Source organism: Protobothrops mucrosquamatus, unplaced genomic scaffold (assembly GCF_001527695.2).
Source record: "Protobothrops mucrosquamatus isolate PMUCROS unplaced genomic scaffold, P.Mucros_1.0 scaffold2481, whole genome shotgun sequence".
Taxonomy (NCBI): Eukaryota; Metazoa; Chordata; class Lepidosauria; order Squamata; family Viperidae; genus Protobothrops; species Protobothrops mucrosquamatus.
The window spans coordinates 144,263-169,267 of NW_015388549.1; the positions used below are offsets into that span (position 1 = coordinate 144,263).

General features: G+C 33.0%; 1 protein-coding gene across 1 annotated transcript in view; it reads left to right on the plus strand.

Annotated features, from left to right (window-relative positions):
- SLC24A2 (solute carrier family 24 member 2) overlaps positions 1-25,005 on the plus strand; it is a 63,660-nt gene that overhangs the window by 19,330 nt on the left and 19,325 nt on the right. The window contains exons 2-5 of the mRNA XM_015825096.1: positions 9,061-9,169; positions 18,984-19,034; positions 22,517-22,612; positions 23,978-24,051. Of these exons, the coding sequence (XP_015680582.1) occupies positions 9,061-9,169; positions 18,984-19,034; positions 22,517-22,612; positions 23,978-24,051 (330 nt within the window). The remainder of the gene's footprint in view (positions 1-9,060; positions 9,170-18,983; positions 19,035-22,516; positions 22,613-23,977; positions 24,052-25,005) is intronic.

Consider the following 25,005-nt stretch of genomic DNA (forward strand, 5'->3'; position numbering starts at 1 on the left):
AGAAAAATTTGCCCTAGCAAAGTGAGAGATAAATTGAATCCTAAAAGTGAAATGTTCAATTGTGAGGAATTCTATAACCCTTTCCTTTTTAATAAATCTGTCTGGAGAAGCCTATGTGAACATCTTATTTTTTTTATTTTTAAATCCAATGCTTTCAGGGGCTCCAAGATTACTGTTATTTAAGCCACCTTGCAAAACACTGCTAATGCCCCAGACATGGTTTTGGAAAAGATATTGGAAGTCAAAAATAATCATCCATCATTTTTGTTAACCTTTAGAATGTCCAGGACTGAACAATGGGGCTTGAATTTTGGGTTTTAGAATCTGATTATGGAAACATATTTTTCCACAAAACTATGGGAGCTTTAATAATTTACTTATTTTACTTTCCTACAATTGTAAAATATATTGACATCCATAGTTCACCTTATAAAGATGTTTTATCACTTTAACATTGGACTTTTTTTTCTTTTCTTCTGTTTGTTGTTTGCTTTGTTTGTTACTACTTCATTGTATAGTCTCTTGAGAATGTTTATGATACCTGTTATTAAGGTTTATGTAATGTTTTTGATTTTGAGAATATTTTTCAATGTTTTGCTTTACTAAACCATATAGGTAAGATTGTTATCTTAATTATTTATATGAAGACGAATGGATAGATGGATAAATCCCTTGCTGTATCACTAATCACTGAAAAAGCTGTAATTCTCAGAATGGAAGTAGAACACATTTTGTGCAAATGTGCACTCAGCTCCTTAAATGAGGCAAGAAATAGTTTTCTATAAATAATACTACCTGTATTATGTGTTTTCTTTCCCCAAATGTGTGCACGCGCACACACACACATGCACACACAAATTAGCATGTGTGTGTATATCTATAAACTGATGAGACTGTAAAGCTAGTATTCTCAGATTGTGGCAAACTTTATAAACAAAATTTTTAATAATATTTTATTTTCCAATTTTATATTTAAGTATTTAAAAAGCAACGTGGTGGCTGGGTTAATCAATAGTTCGATAACAAAATCTTCAGTACAAATCTCAGGTTACAACATCAAATATTTCCTCTCTTTTTCCCTTAACATTTACTGTCTCATATTTAAGCTGATACAGTTCTTATTATATCAACTCAGTAAAAACATCATTATTACATTTATCAATACATTTTTAGCTTGTACGTATATTAATTATTTTTACATTCAATCTTTTTCCCCAATTTTTAGTTTCCCATCAATATTCCAATTTAATCTTTGATATTTATAATATTCAGGTTTTAGGTAACCAAGATTTCCCTTATCTCAGTTTATAACAGAATCTAATATCCAAAATACACATTTTATCTATTTGAATATAATCTTGTTCTATTTCCTAAAAGTTATCTATTTCCCACCATATTAAATCATCTACTTAGTAATATCATATACCCTTTAATAAATCAAAACCATTGTATATATTACCTGGGTTAATCAATAAATCAAACATATTCATAATAATAATTATTTTTTCTTTTAGGTCTAATTTTTAAATATTAAACAGATAAAATCCTTATTTTCAACTAATTTCCAAATATTTTAAATCTAATGACCAGAATTCCCCTTATCTCAACTTCTCCCTTTAACCCTCTAATTAATAATATGAAAACTCCTCTAATAAATCAAAACCCCAATTTTCTTCAGCCTTATTCTGGCTTTCTTCTTTTGCCAACTAGGCTTCCATATCAGTGCTTTTAGCTCATCACTTAGGTCTTCTATTATTATATATGTTACTTGAAATAAAGGAGACCATTTAATTGTCATTTTTGGGGAAGGACTAGCCCATTTGTATTCATAAAGTTGTCTTCCTATTATTCCAATTCCCCATAATTGCCCTAATATGTTTATCTTCCATTCAATCTGTTCTTCTTTCTCAAATTTCTTCTGATTTATATAGAAAGTCTTTTCCATTTTCAATGTTGTAAGTCCCTTTTCTGGATTTTTCATTAACTGTATTTGTTGGTTGATTGAGTCCTCTGTCTTAATATTTGATTGTTCCACTTCTTCTGTTATCTTCTGCATTGTTGGTTCTTTGGTTGTAGTCAAAGTCCAGCGTCCGCGGTAGTTGCGATGGCAAACTAGAAGTCAAACTTTATAAAATGTTTAACAATGTTTATTTTTTACGATAAAACGAGATGGTCTTTTTAAAACAATTTTTGTTAAGTTTGGGCTCTGCAGCCCTATCTTAGAATAAAAAAAGTGAGGTTTCATAGACAAGAGTATCAATTCTTAAACAAATTTGTAGCTCCAATAAATCTGGAATTCAGTTAACTTGGAGCTTCAATTCAACTGGGAAACAGGCATATAATCTTTCTGACATACTGTGATTCTTTGCAGTAGACTTGTTACAGGATAATATGTTAAGCTCCTGCTTTGTTAATATGAAACAAAATTTGGCATGATTTGTTGGGACCTTAATGCTCTTAAATGTTTGTCCTGTCCTTAGTCCTGATTATCATAGTTATTAATTAGATAATGGTTTCCAGATGTTTAATTTGTGTTAAAAAAGCAGAGGTATTTAATTTATCCAACGTACAGTCTTTTACAGTGAACTGCTATTTTACTAAAGTGCTATTTGGTGATATATGTAAAAAATGGAGCAATTATCTGTGCATCTGTGTTAAAATACTGAAAGAAGCGAACAAGTGTTGCTTTCAAGTGAGATGTGTTTATAGATTATTTTTATGACCATTACGTTTGTTATTTAGTTGCTCCTTCAGTAGGAAAAATAGGTATAAATGATTTACTTTATTGGAATTAAACTCAATAAATTTTTTATTTGCTTAGCGTTTCTTGTTATTACTAAAGATTAGAGTGGAGAACATAGGGTCCAAAGTTGAATTGTCTTCATCTAAAACCTGGAAGGCTAGATAATACAATGGGACAAGCTTTTGCAGAAGATAAATCTTTACCCAAAGGTTCCCCGTACAAATTTTTTTGTAATTGCTTTCCAACTCTAAACTGAGAAATCCCCCTTTCCTGTATTTTATCCTATTTTTTCTCTTTACAGAGAAACCAGTTGTATCCTCTAGAATATATACTATGTAGCTCAGGGTTGAACTGTGGACTTCTTGGTGATCTGGTGAGCTTGATTATTTGCTTGCAGACTTTTCATTATCTGACTAGGTAACATCATCAGCACAAGTGAATGTGGGGTTTGTTCCCTGTTTATATACAGTAGCTTGCCTCACTAGTGTTGATGGAGTGTAGTTTTTCCCCCTTGGTAGTTCTCAACTTTTGATTGTACGTGTGGAATTGCTATAGGGTCTAGATGTTGCATTACAGTCTTACCATGAGAGTGGTGAGAGTGGTGGTCCCATGAGAAACAAGAGGAGTCATCTATAACATAGAGTGTAAGGAGTGTGGCCATTGCTTAGGACAGACAGATAGTAGACTAGCAGAAGGCATCTATTTACACCAACTAGCAGTCAGAAGACGCAATGAAAATTCCTTAATGTCACAACTCATGGACAGACTCAACTATAGTGGCAGCTGAGAAACTGTGAACACCCTGGACAAAGCTAATTTTTTTAAAAAAAGCTAGGGAATTTGCATTCAGACAAATCAGCCATCAATACACAGGTAGAGTAAACTATATTTACACACCATTCAAAAGAGACAATAAAAGCTAAGAAAGAATCTTAGAACCATCTCCAACATCCAGAGAAGCAGAGATTAACACAGACAAACAATCAAGCAGAAATTAATATCCTAATCAACTATGGCTAAAACATACGAAGAACAGTTGCAGGAATTGGATATGTATAGTCTAGTGAAAAGAAGGACCAGGGATGACATGATAGCAGTGTTCCAATATTTGAGGAGCAGCCACAAAGAAGAGGGGGGTCAAGCTATTCTCCAAAGTACCTGAAGGCAGGACAAGAAGCAATGGGTGGAAACTAAGCAGCCACTTGAAAAATCCTGTGTTGAAAGTAGAACTTTTTACATATAATTGTCAATAACCAGCTCAGCTTCTGAAGAAATGCTCTTATTTGGGAACACTGAAATGAAAGAACATTTGTCCTCTAAAGTATTGCAGATCAGTTGCTGACTAGAAATAAATTTTGCTGTTTCAAGCAGAAAACTACAAAGAAGACAGTATGTCTCATCTCCTTTAGAGGTCAGTTGTTTGAACTTCTTGACCTTTTTATAAAGTAGTATAATATTGATGAAACACTTTTCACTTATTCATATTACCTGTTATTACAGTATTCCCTTTTATTAAGATTAATATCACTTTCTTTTCTTTTTTACAACTTGTATGGCAAAAACCTCTCCACTTTATCTACAAATTCAAAATTCTTTTGTTTTGCATAGTTCTTCTTTATTTCCAGCTCTCTCAGATAGATAATTGCCACTTCAAAAAGTTAATTTGATGAATTATCATCCCTGAAGATGAACATTACAACAAATAATGAATATTATTTTGCAGAATGAAAAGATACCTGATAGTTGTAAGAGGCTAATATAAGTAATAACTGGAGAGGGACAAGATTTGACTTAAGAAACTACTGTACTAATATCTTTATTCAATAATGATTACAAACTATTTATTATGACTTTGGCTAAAACTTTGAAAACATTTTTATAGGATTTTATTCAAGAAGTTCAATGCAAGTTTTTTTAATCTAAAAAACAACTGTGAGGTAATATTAGAAATGTTTTGAATATTCTGGAATACTTGGAGCAACATAATGAAAAAAGAGCTGCATTTATATTTTTGGATGCAGGAAAAGCCATTGACAATTTGTATTGGATACTTTTTGTTTAGAGTTCTGGAACACATGAATCTTGGAAATAATTTTATTAAATGGGTAAGGTTGATTTATGCTTCTCGGAAAGCACAAATAATTGTTAATGAAGAACTAACAAAACCTTGTGAGATTCAAAAAGGGACAAGACAAGGATAACCACTGTCTCTACTTTTGTTCGTTTTGGTTCTTGAGATCTTGAATATAGACATAAGACAAGATTAGAGAATTATGGGTGTTAATGTTAAAACACAAACTGATAATGGCATTTGTGGATGATATGATTAGTCAAAGCATTAATGGAAAAATTAAGGATTTGATATATTAACAGATTTCAAGATTAATAATCAAACAAGCTATTAACAAAAATATAAAATTATAAGATCAAATAAGTAAAATTCTTGGCTGTTATAACAGATATGAATTGTATATTATTTCAAAATAAATATGAAACAACATGGACTGGAATCAATGTTAAGAAGGGAGAAAATAACATTGCAACTCTTGGGTAGAATTTCTGTGATAAAAGCAAATGTCTAACAAAAAATGATATTTTGTTTCAAATAATACTTGCTTTGTCATCAGAAAAAAAAACACAAATGGTAAAAGATGTAAAGGAAAGAGGAGGATTGGGTTTACCATATTTGAAATTTTATTTCACTGTTTGTTTGGTCTGGAGGAAGGAATGGATGTTGCTGAACAAGTATTTTGAAACAAAAATATCATTTTTGGTTAAACATTTGTTTTTCTCACAGAAATTCTCCCCAACAGTTGCAAGTTTAATTTCTCCCTTCTTAACATTGATTTGAGTCCATGTTGTAGCATATTTATTTTGAAATAACATACATATGAATAACATATGTTATTTCAAAATAAATATGCTACAATGTGGACTCAAAAGTCATAACCTAAAAAGTCATAACCTAACCATAACCATGGGTGGCATGAATATTTATGCTATGATAAAGTTAAAATTGATATGTACTTTAAAAATCATTTTATTAGACATGTCATATTGAGAATATGGAATATAGAATAGATATAAATCCAGGTTGTGACCAAAATTACTTTTATGGATCTCAGCTCAAGACATGTTTTATAGAAGAGAAATGGCAGAGCAGATAAATGGTACTAGAACTTATTAGAAAACTATCAAGTGAATTTAAAAACAAATCAAGAGAACAAATAATAGCAGTAGAATATACCTGGCAGTGGTTTTCCTATTTACAGTTACCTGACAAAATGGATAAAAAGGCCAACAAAGGAGAATATTTGCAGCTCTGGGTTGACATGAAGGGGCCCATGGTGTTCTCTGAGCTTGCTTGTTTTCTTGTAGACATTTTATTACCCAACTATGTAACATCATCAGTGCTAGTGTAGGATAAAAAGTTTATGGTATAGAGCAATTAAGTCAGAATTTGAAATGATGAATGTGTAATTCTAATATGTACAAACTTTTATTGAAAATTGAAAGAATGTATGGTAAATACAATTTGGTGAAATGAACTATTTGGTTGGCTCCAGGGAAATAACTATTGTTTTGAGTTTTCTTTTGATGTTTTATTTTGTTGATAAAACAGGTTAGATAATAGAAAGAAGGGAGTTATTTGTAACCATAGAGAAAGAAGTAAATTTATACCTGTATTTATAGCTGCTGTAAAGAATATTGAAAGCTTCTTCTTTGTATCTTTTTTCTTTCTTTCCTTTTGCAATTTTAGCAATTTCCTGATTTCTTTTCCTCTTCATTTTTCTTACTGTATATTAGTTTATGTTGGTTTTTAATTTTTCTTAAAATTTGTAATAAAATTGTTTATGTGTGTATGTAAATTGTTTCTTCATACTAGGAAGTAGTTCTAGCAGATCTGAAGAAAGCAGTTTTGTCCAGTTTCTCTTAATCCATTCTGGACCTCACACATATCAATAATTGTCAAGTTCTTGCCTCCTTTTGAGGCAATACATTGAATCAGAATATTGTTTCTTCAATAAAATTGATTCTTCATACCAGATTTAATATAATTTCTAGCCCTGTTTTGGCATGGAAATCATCTGATTCATTTATCCTTGTACAAGAGATTTCCCCCCCCCTCCAAAAATCAAACAAACAATTTCAGCTTTTTGCTCCCATTTTATGGTCATTTGGAGGTTTGCAGACCAAATCTGGTAGCCTTATATTCTTGAAAAATATTATACACATACCCTGACTATCTTTTATATTTCTGTTCTCCCCTGTGTTTTCCTATTATATCTTTTTCTTCCTTTTGCCTTTTCTATAATTTTCTCTTCTGCCTCCTTTTTGTCTTTTTCCCATTTCCCTGTTTTAAAACATGAAATTATAAAACACAATTTGTATTAATTACAAATATATAATAAGTACCACAGAAGTGGGAATTGGACATAGATATGATAGGAAAGTAGAAAATCTGAATTCAAAATATGTTGAGGAAAAAAGAAACGATAAGAAATAAGTAATTTACATTTTCATTTTCACAGAAGATAAACTTCCATTATTCATCAGTCTTCAGTTGTGAGACAAAACAAGCAAACCTCCCACCAACTTTTGTTGGCTAAAAAAACCTACGCTTTGGCTGCTATTCTGCTGATTTGTATGTTTTTTTAAAAGTGAATTGTGGCTTAATAGTTATACTATTTAACCCTGGCTCCTTAAAGTCTGGAACCCAGGAAACCTAATTGCTCCAGATTCTTTTATATAAGACACAGATAATGTTTTGAAAGCAAAACCACCAAGGGAGACAAATTTGAGATCCAGATAACCTTGGCCCACAGAAAATGAGATGAGAGTATGTATTTTAAACTAGCAAGATTAGAAAAAAAATTAAAGACCTTATGCAAATGCGCTCATTTTCTGTTGCATCAGGCTAGAAATTGGGTGACTGTGAATTCTAGTCCCGCCTTAACTGCAAAGCCAGATGGAGAAGTCAGATGAAGATGATTTTGGCATCTTTGCACCCACACTCAATAATGAATAGACGACAGCAGAGCGAAGAAGTTCTATTAGGCCAGTGATGGCAAACCTTTTAGAGACCGAGTGCCCAAACTGCAACCCAAAACCAACTTATGCATCGTCGGGTGCCGGGTGGGTGTGGCCCATTGGCTGGGTATGCCAATTGGGTGGGTGTGGCCCATATGGTGGGCGTGGCTGCGGTGGTAACGGCAGACTGGGTGGGACTAAAAAGTTCAATCAATCAATTCCAACTTTGCGAGATCTTTTTTTCCCCCAGGAGACTGATTGATTGAACCTTTTTTTTTTTTGCACACGGCAGCGGAGGCCTAAAGTGAAAAGGTTTTATAAAACCCAGCTGAAGGCCTAGGACTGGGGCGACGGCGCACGTGCCCACAGAGAGGGCTCTGAGTGCCGCCTCTGGCACCCGTGCCATAGGTTCTCCACCACTGTATTAGGCTCCTCACCAGGCAAGGGTATTAGAGGCTGCGACCTTACTTAAAAAGCAGTTCTGACCATGCTGTCTTTGTTAGAAACAATGGCTGATCTCTGGCCTTTGATGTTTATGAGAGAAAGCTTGAACTTCTGGACTGGTGGACAACCCTGATCTGTTTTTTGGGACACTGGATTTGCTTTGGATGTTTCTTCTGCTGATTCCTATTTCAAAGCAACCTCTGTAGGCAAGCCCCTGCTTTATTTACATTCCTTTGATACTGTTAACCCTTCAGCCTTGAAATGAAACTGAAAATCTTCAGAGCGACCAGGTTTGAGTGTGTATGGGATGAAAGCTGGAGGCAGGCAAGAAGGAGGCAGTGGCAGACCACTTCTGAAAATCTATAGGAAAGAAAACTGTAGGGACTTGCCCAAGGAGTCTCTGAAAAATGGTTTGAATGAGTGAATGGAAAAATAAAAATAGAATCGCAAAATGGATTTTTATTCCTACAGACATAATTACAGAAATATAATTATGATATAGACAGCTATTGCATTTATACTACCTCAGGTGCTATTATACCAATGACGAGGTACATCACAGCCTTTACCTATCATTCCTCACAACATTCATTACACACGAGATGAAGTCATTTTAGTACAATGATGTTTTTGTTCATTACCTCTTTGAATTTTTAATTGACTTCATGAAAAGGCAATCCCATTATTCTAATTCAGGTTGCAAATGAGCTATAGATACACATTCTACTGCAGAGTAAGTTGAAAACAAATGTCTGTCTCTTTCTGTTGTTTAAAATATCCTATTTTGTAGCAATTTTTCCCCTATTTTATGCTCAGAAATCTTTTCTTCCTCCTTCCTTTAGCCTAAACCATGCCTCCAAAGGGGTGGAAGTTCTGCATCTCTGCACAATAGTGTAATGAGGAACAGCATATTCCAACTTATGATCCACACACTTGATCCACTGGCTGAAGGTATCACTTTATTATTATTATTATTATTATTATTATTATTATTATTATTGTTGTTGTTGTTGTTGTTGTTGTTGTTGTTGATTTTTATGTTGTTCACTCACTCTGAAGTTAATGTTTACTAAAACTATCTTCCTAAGCACATATTTCTCTACTGTTGTCTGTGGGCACAGCTCTTAAATATATCTGATTATCTCAGTAAAGGTTGTGTACGTGTAAAATCCTATTATGATTGAATATTTCTAAATGCCTGCTTTAAGATAGAAAGCTTACTGAGATTATTTCTCTACCCACTCTATCGTACCTTAAATTAAATTAATAAATAACATGGTCATAGTTTGGTGCATATATTTGCATATAAGTGCTCGTTCTATTATGATTTTTATTTTCAGCATTTAACTTTGTTTTCTGAAAGTATGCTTGTATTTGCAAGGCCTGAATATTCCAGTTTTAAGACTCTCTCAAATGGAGATCCTTCAGTTTCATTTTACATAATTCACCTTAATGCAAAATAAAAAGGTGCTAATTTTCCATTCTTCAATAGTTATCAGTTTGCAAGTATTTTTAAGAATGGTTGGAATGTACTTTATAATTATTATATTTCATTGTTCTAAAATGAAGTATGATGCGCCTTGGCTTTCACCATGCTAATATTAGTCTCTCTTGAATCTGAACTTCAACTTTTAAAAAATTTAAAATGGAAACAGGAATGTTTGGATCATATTTATCATCTTTAAAAAATCAACAAGGTTTATCATTCTCACTGGTATATTCTTTTTTTTCCTTTTTGAATCATACTAATGCATCTGCTCTACTGTATCTATGGTAAACCACACACAAAGATCAGAATGCATGTTTTTTTTAATGGGGCAATCTTGAGGGAAACATTATTTATTTATTTAGCGTATAGCATGTCATACATGTCATAGCAATATAAATTAACATTTCAACTAGATTAGTAGAACCCAATAAAATATAAATGTTAAAAAGATCTATGTTCAAATATCAATGTCTAGGCCAGGGGTAGGCAACCTTGGCTCTTTTATGACTCGTGGACTTCAACTCCCAGAATTCCTGAGCCAGCATGGCTGGCTCAGGAATTCTGGGAATTGAAGTCCACGAGTCATAAAAGAGCCAAGGTTGCCTACCCCTGGTCTAGGCCATCTAATCACTGAAGCACATTATCGTTTATATTAAAAAATAAGAAACTGGACCCGTTATATGCCCTCAGCTTACAGTTGGTTACAGTGTGATCTATAATTTGACATGGGATCCTGCAATCACACTGAGGGGAGAATACCATGCCCTATTTATACAGAGATTTCCAGCAGATGGCATGTGAGGTGTGAATCCTTTTCAGAATTGAAGGAAACATACTTCAATTCACAATATTGGTGATTATCTGTAGCTCAGGTGTAGAATGAGAGTGAAGATTTGTTCTCCGAGTTTGTGGGTTGGTTTCTGAACATTTCATTACCAGGCTAGGTAACATCTTCAGCAGTGTTTAGGAGAAACCCTAAACATCACTGAAGATGTTACCTAGCCTGGTAATGAAACGTTCGGAAACCAACCCACAAGCTTGGAGAAGGAACCTTCACTATCATACTTAATTCCTATGCTATAATAAGATGGAACTTCCAAAAACCTATTGTCAAGACTAATGCTAAACCAGTTTTATTTGAAAGGTCTTAATCAATAGCTAATTACTTAATCTAAGTTTGATGTTCCTCCAAAAGCACCTTTTTAATGCTTTTTTTGAAAGAAAAAAAAAGAAAGCCTGCATAGAAAGGAAAAGAAAGAAAAAAGTAAGAGAGGGCAGCACAAAGAAAGAGTAAGTTAAATTAAATAAAACTAAATATGCATATGTTCCCTATTTTCTTTGCATAAAATCTGTTCTTGAAATAACCTGCACCAGCAAATATTCTAGACTTAGGTTTAATTTTTGCCATTTGCATGCAAAAGTAACATTTTCTTCTTTACCCCACCCTGCTCCCAAAATCATTTATTGACATTGATTGTGTTATTTTCAAGTTGGCCATATTGAGCATAATCCTTGTGTATACTCTAAGCATAGTCTCTGGGTAAACGCCATGCACCAAGAGAGCTTGATAGGGCTGTGCTATCAGTTTGAAGAAGTAAGTGATATAATTCCCGTGAAATAAAAATGCCATGTCCTGAGATGAGCTTTCCGAATTATGGCTAAGTCAATCTTCCAATCTCACTTCTGCCTATGTAGAAGTTACATTAAATAAAATACCACCCAAGTCCAACTAGCAGTTTGTTACATATGGTCTTTATAGTATCACAGATGCTCATTCATTTATTATACTTCCAAAAAAACCCCTCTTGTAGGGTACATAAATAATACAGTAGTTAATTGATCTAATAATAACAGTGATATACACTTCTCGAGAATGAGACACAAAAATATTGTGCATCAATTTCTAATTGATAGCTTGCATCAGTTAAAAAAAATTAGTATTCCACTGCTACTTCATTCACTGTTTATTTTGCCATTAACAAAAGATTAAAAAATTGATAAAACTATTAGGAGGGTGGGCAAGAGTGGGAAAAATAATTTTCCTCTGCAAAAAGAAGTGCTTTCTCTAACTGTAAGCAAATAATAATAATAATAATAATAATAATAATAATAATAATAATAATAATAATAATAATAATAATAATAATAGTCATCTAGTCCAACCCCCTGCTCAGGCAGGAAACCCTATACCATTTCAGACAAATGGCTGTCCAGTCTCCTCTTAAAAACTTCCAGTGTTGGAGCATTAACCGCTTCTGGAGGCAGGTTGTTCCACTGGTTAATTGTTCTCACTGTCAGGAAGTTTCTCCTTAGTTCTAAGTTACTTCTCTACTTGATTAGTTTCCACCTGTTGCTTCTTGTCCTGCCTTCAGGCACTTTGAAGAATAGCTTGATTCCCTCCTCTTTGTGGCAGTCTCTGAGATATTGGAACACTGCTATCACGTCCCCCCTCGTCCTTCTCTTCAAATATTGCCTTTAAAGTTCTAGTTGAACCTTATAAAAAATCAGTTACAGAGTCACTAACTAATTTAAATCTACTTCCCAAAAGTAAAGTAATTACTTTTTTAAAATACCTTTTGAAAAGTTATTGCCCTATCTTTTATTCATTTATTTTCATCATTTAGAGCAGGCGTCTCCAAAACTGCAGCTTATGAGCCGCAGGTGGCCCTGGAGAAATAATAATGCAGCCCCACAAGATTGTAAACTTTTAACCCTATTTATACATATACTTTATATATATAAACTATATTATATATTTTATATAGGGCCTAAGACAATCCCTCTTCACTCAACAATCCACAAAGTTGATTGTGCCTGATTTTGAGCATTTTATCCTGGGTTTCCCTCAAGCATTGTTTCCAGATAAAAACCAAAGAGATAAGTGCAGTATACCAATTAAAGCAGGAATATGCAGAAAATAAATTGGGATTTAAGGTTAGTTTTCCAGCGATTCAGAGTAATCCATAGAGATTTCAAATTCCCATTTGTTTAAGGTGGAAATAATAAAGTCATCTCCCATTATGCCAAAAAAAAAGAAGGATCTTGTTTGAATGAGGATAAAAGCAGAACATATTCTAATTTTGTCTGACATCCTTGTTTTGCCAAGTCATGTCAGCAGCAGAGTTCTAATTCTTTGATTAATTAGAGAAAAAAGAGGAAGTAAATCAGTGCTCATTTATCCTCATGGGAGATTATTCTGTGGCCACTGCATTAATTGTGGTTTGGATTAAATGCATTGTCTTTACACAATATTAGCACACAATTTCATTTGCATAGCAGTGTACTGTCATTTTTTATTATTTTATCCTATAACATATTAATACATTATATGTTTATCAATATCTCATTCTGTGTGCATTCTGTTCGATAAGTGGAATCCTTGCTCACATCTTTCTACACTAAGTAATTCTATGAAAGTAAATCTTGTTTTAGATTTCATAATAATCCATATGAACCATTTTTATTTTTCTGATTAGACTGTTTCCTCTCCTCTCTCATTTCATCTACCTTTGCAATGGGTAAATGTTAATTAATTTTCAGTGTAGGAAGAACTAATACTGAATGCCATGGATGTGGAATGATATTTAGTAAAACACCCCTACTTTAAGGAAAGATATATTCAACATCTTGAGACTTAAAAAGAAAACACTATGAAGTTGCTTTTTAATGGTTCATAAACTGCAACAGAGCATATCAGAAAGAAGTATCTACCATAAATTACAATCTGTTAATTACCAAGTACAGTATATTATAAAATAATTTGAATGAAACTTTATTGTTGGGCACAGGTAAGCAGAAAATAGGAGTTGAATTCAAAGCACTAAAAGTTTATTCCATGCTATTTATACACAAGAATTTGATCTATTAACAGTCAAGGTAAATTGGCGCTAGATAAGAGTCAAAGGAATTCACAGGAGGCTGACCTTAGGTCTCTTGTGGCTGTATAAGGATTCCAAACTGATGATGCATTTGACCCCACCTTTGAGGTCTGCCTGGTCATCTCCTACATTTAGGTTTGAAATCTGTATATATGGCAATATTCTACCGAGCAAAAAAAGTTGAATGAGTTTTATTTGTGCATTACAAATATTTATCAAGATACATAAAATAAAACCTATTTGCCCCATTGTGTTTAGATTGAATTTAACTACATTGGGATAAATCAAGGACAGTGTTTGATGGAGTTCTCATGATGTTTGATAGAGTGATATGACTTTTTTTTTTACCAATTTCTTCCTTCACACGGTAGCCATGAAATATGCTGTAATGGGAGATACCCGAAGGGGAAGAAGGAATTGGTAGCAACAGCATCCTAACCACATTTCTAATGAACTGCCTCTAGAATTCTCACATTTTCTGTTCACAGGGCAGCTAGCAGATTTGAATCCAATCTAGTAACTGTTCTTGCATAGACTGAGAGGTGTGGTGTCAGAATTTTAAATGAAATATATAGATTATTTCAAGATAGCATAATAATTTTAATCTTAAATTAATAGAATGGGTTTTACATCCTTACACTCATTAACAGTACTGATGGGTTATGTTCATATTGCTTTAATCCTTAATTCTCCATTCTTTTTTGTTTGTTAATCTGAATTCTATTTGGAATTCTACTTGTGTCCCTACTATTAATAGAATAAAATGTTTACCAAATAATGCTAGTTATCTAACAACCTTTCCCTTAAATATTAGATATGACTCTATGTTTTGGGGCATATAATCTTTTTTGTTTCTTTTTAGAATCATCTTGGATTTCAGTTATTGTATTTTATATACTTTGATTCATTATATGTATTTTGGTCTTTCCAAGTAGCTTTTACCTTCCCGTAAATGCTTACTTTGTAGTAGTTCTTTTAACAATTGCAACATTTTGTTTCACAGACATTTATTTTTAGCCAACCTAGATTTGATATTTTCCTCATTTACCACCTTTTAAAAAATATCTTGGATAAGCATTTAAACCAAGCTATCGTTCTAGAATTACAGTTGTACCTTTATCTCAGATTGCTGTCATTTCAGCTAAGCAAAAATGAGAAGAGATATTGTGACGTATTTTGCAGGAGAGGTTCCAGGTTCCATCTCTGTTTTGAATACTGTGCTGATGTAATTAACAAATGTGTTATTGCATTATAATAAGTAGCGTATCCCAACATAATACTTTCGAGTCGTGTCATAGATTCTAATAAAAACTTGAATCAATTCAAATCTATTTGTTAATTTGCACTCATGCATTATTTTAACGGCACTTTCGGCTAGCTTCTAGTTAACACTAAGATTAGTTGTTAGGTAGTTAGGATTTTACTTTGTAGGTTAAATGATTCAGTCATTTTAGTGAGAAAAGAAAATGTGTCATTTGAAGTGATATAGGAAATGAAGAAGAAAGGTCATTCTGCTCAAATGTGGGACATCTTTTAGCTTAGGATAGGAAGGGACAGTTTTCCAGTGGAGCCAATCTACCCCTTTAATAAGTTCATCTATATTCCCTTGTCACTAAGCAAGCAGAAGCACAAATGAAACTGTTCATTTTTCAAGTAGTTATTGAGCGGTCAAAAGCAGATCAGAACAAATTGTCTGACACCTCTTATTCCCTCTTCCCATCTAAAGGCTCTAGTGCAGGGGATGAAAAAGACCCAAGGAATAAAATACAGTATGTAGAAAGAGATAAGAGGAAAAGACTTCCTACAAGGATTCTCAATATTGAACACATAAAGAAGTCCTTCATAGCCACAGTGAGCTAGGAGACAGTACAGCAAGAGAGCAGAAAGATTTTCAGAAGGACAGTTGTCTGATGAGTAAAATTAGACATTTCACAAGTATAGATTGTCCAGAAAGCGCTCAGCTTGGATTTATACAATATAGAAATCGTGGAATTGACAAGAGCTTTAAATTTAGATACCAGTTGGCAATTATTAATATTACTTAAAGAATTGGGGATTGGCAGCATTCTTCTTGCTGTGACAAAGCCAGATATGATATTGCTTCTTCATGGATTTTTTGGATGATGATGATGATAATGATTTTGCTAATATAATCAAAAGGTTTGATAAGTTTTAACTTCTGTTTCCGGAACACACAAAAGAGGTAGCTATAGCCAGGATCAACAGTCCTGTTTCATCCCTTCTCTCCAATCAAAGGCATATGGACTTTTGGTCCAAATGAAGTACAAAATGGATAGTTCAATAACATAGATACATAAGGCATTGGCTATCAGGGAAAATGCCTTAATTATCAATGGCTGCCAGTTTTAGCCTGAGAACTGCCCAAGACAATTGCAATCAAACCAAAATGCTTTACAGAAAGTATCAAGAATCTCTGATCAGTGGAACTAACAGTAAAGAAAGTTCTAAATGCTCTACAGCCACAACTGTGCTTGCCAAGATAGCAGTGCATGCACTGAAATCTAAATTACCATCCTAGAGCTGGATTTTATCAATATATAGATAGAGCACTTCAGTCAAAATCTTTGAGGATCCCATGGCCACTTCAGCAAAGATAATTGTGCATGTGGGCATAGAAATATGTTGGTTCACTTTGTCCCTAACTCACAGACTGAGTTCAACAGGTTGTCATGGGTGATGGTATCAAAAATTACTGACAGGTTCAGTAAGATAACCAGAAATATATTCCCCTCATATCTCCCCTGTCATATACATCATTAAGTTTCCATGACCATTTCATTACTCAGTTTGAATCAGAAGCTAGTTAGAAAAAAAAGGAAAGTATATTTCCTTCAGGTGCTCCTATAGCTGCGCAGCCATCAGAAATACATTCAGAAATGAGTATATTTACAACAGAGAAATAGTTACAAGCACTGAATATAGTTTAATAACACATGGATCAAATGGAATAACTTCTGAATTATAAGACTAGCATTCAATTGCATGCACTTTATGAATATATAACCTAGGCAAGCAATGCCCCAGAAATCAAGCTAATTCTTTAAAATGTAATTTTGATTCTGAAATGCTGCCTATAGTTACTATATAGTCTTTTTAAATGAAACAAAGGAAACAGAAGTAAATAGAATTATCGAGAGTGAGAATGAATAAGTAAATGAATCAGCTATTGATACCAAATTATTATTGCAGAAAATCACAAATGATTAGAAAAGAAACATTTCTCTATATAATTTTTTAATATTGGGGATCAGATACAGTCTTTTATTGAAGCACAAGTTATTTATTATGGTACTGAAGACAGCAGAGGCCAATCTAAAGAGGGTAGGGCTACAAACCTGTTATATAGACTTCTGAAAATTACAATATACACTGATCAATTTAGTGGAACAATTTACTCACTATTTAATCTTAATTGAATTGTGCATGCATGATGATGCATGATAAGGATAATGAGGGTGGTAGTATATAGACAATAACTCATTGGGTTGGAGAAAGGCTGTGATCTTGAATTAAGTTACTATTGATGTGTTATTATTTTCTAGGTCCTATCTTCCAGAGGCCTTGCTTTGTTTGTATGCATTTAACTTTTTATAAATATGTTTTATATAGCCGCAAGTCACACACTAGTAACTCTGTATGTCTTACAAGGATGATAAGTACAGAAACCCACAACATATATTACTCCAAGATCCAAGGATAAGCAATAACATTGCTCACAGAGAGAAAAAAAAACATTTCTACAACAGGAGAGATCATCTTTCCACTTGATTCCAGTGCTTGAGGAAAACAGGCCTGTCTTTAAAAGGCTAACAGGTTTACGGCCATCCAAATCTCTGAGGGAACGCTATTCCATAGGGCAGGCGCTTATTTATTTTATTTATCAAATTTATACCCCGCCCTTCTCCTAGCGGACTCAGGGCGGCTTACAGCCAGTTAAAACAGATAACAATACAAAATACTAAATTTAAAATGTAATTAAAATGAAATATTAATTATTGGCCGTTTCTTTTTTAAAATTATTTTAAAACCAAATTAAAATACCCCTTAGGCCAGTCCTGCTAGCTTAAATAGCCATGTCTTGAGGGCGCGGCGGAAGGAGCCATGTCTTGAGGGCGCTGGCATTGAGAAGGCACAACTGTGGGGTCCAACAAGCTGGCATTGTTTAATAGAAGGGACCCAAAGCGTGCCTTCTCTATGAGGTCTGGTGAGGGGAACAAACAATAGGAGTCTGTTCCTGTTTCTTAGTGCCCTAATCAGCGTTTCTTTCTTTTATAACTGAGCTGACAGTTCATTTTGGGGAAGTGAATTTTGGGAAGAGGTCCTTTACTTGATTCTTCTGATGCCATTATTCTATTAGATCTTACAAGTATTAGCAAAACACGAAGAAGGTGAGGCTGAGGGAAGTTAAATAGTATGGTCCTACCTTTGCTTATGAACAGAATCCTTTTCTTTATAAACATCTGAATTATGATATAGAAACATATTTGATTGTTGTACAGCTATTTAGCCGGTCTTTATAACAGTTCTGTTGTGTAATGAAATGTAGTATGTGATTTAATGATATTATATGAATTAAATGTACTTATTTATCTTATTCTGTTTATTCCTTTTCTCTTGCTATTTAATGTCTTAATTGATCTTCAATCATTCTGTCATAAATCATTATAGTTTAAAAATCATTAAAGCTAATTGTTCACCCTTACCCAAAAAAAATCATAGTTTGGTTAAAGAAAAAATGTTCTTCTGATTACAAAAAGTAAAGAATTGTTTACATTTTCATTTTTAAGTGATATTCTAGTGAATACAAGTTTCATAAGTGCACAATTGAAGATCTTGAGTACTTCACCTACAGTAGTGTCAATTATAGAAATATACAAGCCTGTTTAACAATCCTAGAATATATGTTTATATATTAATTCAGTAACATGAATGCTATTTCTGTGGCTTCTCATGTCTCTGAAAAGATAAATTTTTGGTCCAGAAACTTTTAAGTAATACACCATTTCACTCATCTACATTTACATCTAAATTATACTGAAGAGATGGGACCACCTTACAGAGACAGCATCTAACACTTTTGCATTATACTTAACGCTATATTAAGAAAATACAAATTGCAGACTATAGGGCTGAAGAAGAAAGTTTATTCTGCTTGCATGTTTAAAGCACTTTACACAACATGTTTATTATAAAATAATATTTAATTATTTTAAAAAAAATTCTTGAAAAACAATAAATTTGGGATTTCAACAACTTGAAATCTCCTCTATAGAAAAGTTACTGCTATGGAATTGATTAAGAATGTATGACAGCATGTCAATTACTTTGAATGTCTGAGAGTTCCTTATCTCTGTTGTCTTTTACTATAATGTTATAGAGCTTGGATCATATGGAAAGCTAAAATATTATGACACAATGACTGAAGAAGGTAAGAAATATTTTAGATTTTTTGTGTCAGCCTTTTTATTCTTTTTTTTTAATAAAAAAAACTTATGGTTATTTTTTTCTTTCAGTTCCTCTCTGCATGAGATCAGTGACATAATGTGATGTGTTACCATTTTAAGATTTTTAACCTTTAATACTATTTACTAACTTGCATTTTTAATTTTATTTTCATGCAGCGTATACGATCAATATAATATTATTAAGAGCACTTGCATAATATTGATAAATGTTCAATAGAATAAGCACTGTACATATTTTAAAACCTGCATTCTTCAAATACATGTATTTACATTTATTAACATTTAGGAAAATTGTTTTTTATATTTAAAAGTTAGAAATTGATCTTTTTAGTTCCACAAATATATTATTTGTAAATATTAGTGTTTTTGCCAAATTTCCTATAAATTAATTATATGCCTTCTACATATTAGAAAATGTTGTTAAATTTCATGTGTTTAGGAGAGCATATGAGCAGGTTGATCTGCATTTTCTGTAGTAGATGCTTAAGATTTGGACAAGAAGAATTAGAGTATAAAGGTCTTCACAGAGATTTTGGAAAATGAAAAACATTGAATATCACTAATGCTAAGCCTTGCAATCATGTCACTAAAGCAGAAATACGTTCAAGTTTTGAATTCTGGAAGCCAATCTTACTGTAGAACTGTGTTACTGTATTTAAACAAGTGAACATCCACTTAACAATATACGTGACTAAGTGATAAAAAGTACACCAGAAATACTCTCAATTCTTTCTGTACCGAAAATCAAGCTCAATTTGAAGTTCAAGAGAGTATTTTTCCTTTATTTCATCTTTATATTTTTTTAAACTGCATAATTATTAAATGCTGAACTGTCATTTGTTATTCAGAAAGCCTTCATTGAATGAAAGGACAACATCTGAGTCCCGTATGTTATTGCCTTAACACATCTGTATTTAGGACAGTAGTTTTGTGAAATCATGTGAAATAGAGAGTAATCGAGGAGCATCAGATACATATTTGGATTAGTACTTAGTCTGTTTTTCTAAATACAGCCTTTAATTCCATAGGCAGCAGAAGGGGAGAAGCAGCTTTTAAAATTAGGTGACTCCATTTTTAATTCTGCTACATTTCTTTGTTGAAGGGCCATTTGGCTTCGATGGTGTTTATGTAGCATCCCTGCTTATCCAGGAGTCTGTGACCTTTTCAGTGTACTTGCAAAACAATATTATATTTCTCTGATATGTAAACGGTATTGAAGAGAGATGAGTGTTGCTGTTCTCCTGTCTACCCCAATTAAGATCAGCATTTCACCTGGATATGTTTTTCTTATAATTTTAAGAAAGTACAACAAAGACACAGATATACTGTATACAGAAGAATCCAAGCAGGAGAGTGAAAGAGAAAGAAAATTGCTTAATCTTTTCCCTACTATCATTCTTGACCTTGTTTGATTTCTTTTCAAATCATGTAAATCTTTCCTCTATTAACCAGATAAGTGTGTGTTTAAGAAATGTTTGATGATGAATGCAATGTGGACTACATTTTTTTTAATGAACTTATGGTCATTTACCTGAAAAAGTATTCCTTGTCTCATATAATGAAATGTACTTTGGTGCTGTGTAGTTTTAAAACAGGAAATGAGAGTAGCAAAGCTACAGAATAGTTTCTTCTTTGAGACAGTAAGGACCACATCATTTCTGAAATACTTGTATTTAATTGTTGCTTTTCTGGAGGGGCAATAGGGAGCAAATGGCAAAACACACATTCCAATTTCATCACACAAGCTTGCATATACTGTATGCATCAGTCATATTTGCAGGATGATGACACCACATGTATGTTGCCATTTTTGGCCTCATTACAGTTTGCTTCAAATGTCCCAGATTTATTTTTTTTTTAGAATTTATTTCTCCTTGGCAATATATAATCTATCAAAATGATCCCAATTATTTTATGTGAAGTATTTTAAAGAAAAAATTAAGTGCTATACTTAAACTGAGTCTACGAATAACTGAAAAAAATTGTAGGCTTCTCTTTTATTTATTTATAAAATTTATTGGCTGCCCATCTTACCATAAGGTAACTCTTCTTCTTCCTCCATTTTTAAAGAAGAACACTTATATTTGACAAATCTAAGAGTATATATTTCTATCAACATTTCACTTACCTAACAAAATCTTGCTTGATATTTCTGGTATTCTAATGTTAGCTGGGCTGATAGCTATTTGATCAAACAATGGCTGAACCAGATGAAGGATGCAAAGATATATGAGTTTCTGACAAATTCTTCAAGGGACAAACATATTAATCTCAGATAAACTCCATATGATTTTTGTATTTTCCCAGATTTCCTAGACCTCTAGTATGTCTGAAAGGTTAACATGGAATTATATGTCATATCATATCATCTTTGGGAAGTGTAAACGTGATGACAGTCTGCCACTATCACTCAGTAACAATCTATCCTCTAATGATGGCAGGAGCAGGAGCTCTAGTATTGCACCATTATACAACTAACCACATAATGAGATTGTTTAAGTTTCAGGAGACAAAATTTACACTTTTGCTTTCTGCATTCTTCACTACTGATTTTCTATTCAAATGCAAATGTTTGTTATTTGAGAACGTGATGCTATTATTTTAGGTTCGACTTTTCCATTTATATGTTAAATGAAAGGCATGACCAGACTTACCTATTTCTCTTTTCAGCATTTTTCTTTAAAATAACAATTTAAATAGCTTGATTTTCTTTTCTTGAAGGGTAATATTTGTGTATCCTGTGAAATATTGTGTATCTTGTTGCGTAACATTTTTAAAATGCCATTTTCAAATTGTGTAGGTAAATAAATATATTGTTCTGTGAAAAACAGTGTAATAATAACTCTGAAAGATAACTCTGAAACTTTAATTCTATCATAATAGCAATTCTTTTAAAAGGATATATGTGCCAGTGTCCTAGCTGGGGAAAAATAATTGTATTGGTGACTATTACATTTCTTAAACATTGTTATTTTATAATGAGGCTTTATCTAAGCTTTCAGTATATGCTTTTCATCTATTCAATGCTTTATTGCTTCTCATGTAATAAACTATTAATTTTTCTAAATTAATATGAAAATCAGGGACTTTGATTTTTCAGGAAGAAAATAAATAAATAATCTGTAACCCAGACATGTAAAAAAGAGAGAACCAAAACAATATCTCTTTCTTGCCTTCCCTTGCTAAGATTGGTAGCTATTCTTCAGTGCTTATTCCCTACAATTATGTTTGAACTATCCATCTAATTTAAAATAATAGGAAAGCCCAAGTCTATTTCATATTTTGTAATGAAATAAGCTTATTCTTTCTGCTGGGAAAAGTTTGGATTAGGAAGCAGACCAAGTTAACAGAAGCCAAAGTGACATGCTACCCACTGAATGAATAAAAAGTGAGGCATTAGCTGAGAAATAACTTATGCTTTAACAAAGATGTGTATATTTTGTAGGAAAGTTCAAAGAAAGGGCATCTATTCTTCATAAGTTGGCCAAAAAGTCCCTGGAAATAGATGGTGAAAAACGGAATGGAAGAGCCAGAAATGCTGGTAAGCATAAGAGATCAGGAAGAATTGTTTCCTTCAAAACAGATATTTCATTTATTACCATAGATTAACATGACTGTCTTCCTACAATGCTTTTCTGATATGCTAATTTATTGGAAAGTCCCTATGGCACCTTTATAATATATTGCAAAGTTGTGTATATATGTCTCTTTGTGATATACACCTGAATGCAACTAAACTATTGTTAGATCTATAATGAGACTGTTATATATTATAACACACTCTGCACTGCTCTTGAAAAGTATTAGGAAGCTTTAACTATGGCAAAATGCATCTGCATAGGTGTCAGATACTCAACTCATGTAACACCACTACTAGCTGAGCTGCAGTTGCCAGTGTGTTTCCGGGTGCAAATCATGGTGCTATTTGTCACCTTTAAAGCCCTTTATGGCTTTGGACCAGGTTACCTGAGGGACATCTTCTCCCAGTTGTTTCTACCCATCCAATTTGGTTCCATAGTTTGGGCATATTACGGGTCCTGTCAGCCAAGCAATAGCTTGCCTTCTTTGCTATAGCCATTGCCCTCTGGAATATTATCTCCTCAGAGATTGCGATGACCTTGGCTCAATTGGATTTTGTAAGGCTGTGAAGACCTGGTTATGTGCCCAGGCCTGAGACCCCGAATGTGCATAGGTCCCCATTTCCTGGCTATATTAATGCCTATGTTGATAGTTTTCTTGCTGCTGTGTATATTGCTTTTTGTATTATACTGTAATTGCTTACATTTTTTTTATTATTGTTTACCATCCAAAGTCACTTGTCTGAAATGGGTGACAAGCATTTTCTCAAATGAAAACAGATCTGAAGAACTTCATAATTTTTCAGAATCTTTTTCATTTTTAATTATCTTTAAATTTAAAGTACTTCATTTTGTCGCATATAGGATGGCCAAGTAGATTGTCTCACTTGCAGTTCACCAACTTGTTTATCCAATTTAATTTGTACTGAATTAAAACAAGATTATTATTATAACTAACTCTTGAGGAAAAAGGCTTGAGTGATTTTTTCCCAGTAATAACTGGAATGCTAGATAAAACAAATTATATCTTAAACCTATCTTTCCCAATAAGATTACTTAAACCAGTTTTTCAGAGTAATGACACCTAGTATAGGATAGCTATTTCAATCCATGTCAACATTTCAGTTTGTCTGTTGTATGAGTACTCTGCATTTTGTCTGAAACTGACTTTAAAAAATAAGATATTTGAGTTCGGTTGTTCAGTGAAACTAAAGCGTGAGCATAGTCCAAATTAGCCCAGAGTCAAAATAGAGTTGAGTGATTTATAAATTGAATAAAATACTGATTGGTTTTCAGTTTTACATTTCTTTCTTCTGCTTATACTTCAGAAAAAATTGAAGTTGAAGTGACACCACCCAGTGATGGACCAGTGCAAAATGGAACTGCTGTTGGTGCAGAAGAGGTATCATTTTTTCATTCTTGCTTTTCTCCATTTCTGTTAAATATGCTTTGTACTTAATTCTGTGTTATCATAGAATTATCACAGTCTGGAAAAGAATAGATGCTTCTATCTGTGAACCATAGAGAGATACTTTCTTCTCTTTCTTTTATTTTTGGAATTTGAGATCAGTCTTTGGCATTACAATTCCAAACAATACAAAGTTACTTTATGGAATCCAGTGCCCTTGGTTCTCACATATTATTCTCTTCAGCTACATCATTCACAAACTGCATGAGCAATGATCACAGATAAAGGGGATAATAATCCAGCAATATCTGCAACTTGGGTATTGAAAATCAGTGCTTTAAATGCAAATTTAATGGAAATATACCCTTGAGAGCTACATGGAGACAATGTATGTTTAAAAACCAAGTTTATTGGAAGCTATATACTTAACATTAGTATAAACAGGATTATGAAACTAAGTAAAACTAGGATTTAATAATATATGGCTCTTTGCAAGCGGCTATCATATTAAATTAATTAAAGTTATTGGGAAGGTGTGCTTATTACCAAAAAAGAAAAATATGCTTATATGTCTAATGTGGCTTGGAGATGAATCGTAGCTTACTGAAGCCCATGTAACAGTACAGTTTACATGCAGTATATAAACTTCAAAAAAAAATCTGTTGAACTATTGCTTTGCTCATGGCAAGACCAATCAGTAATGTTTTCTTCCAAGGTATATTTCTGATATTCTGCCTAAGAAATTGTGTAAGAGCAACTGGCACCGTTAATAAAAATATTTGGTTGCACTGTGTAAAATGTTTTATCTTGATATTCCTAAATGGAACATATTATTTGAGAGACTACTTTCTTTTAACATCCAGAACGACAGGCAAGTATGCATAAATACATACACACATACTTAACAATTTTGTGTCCTTTCTGGATTAGTAACATTATGCAATATTG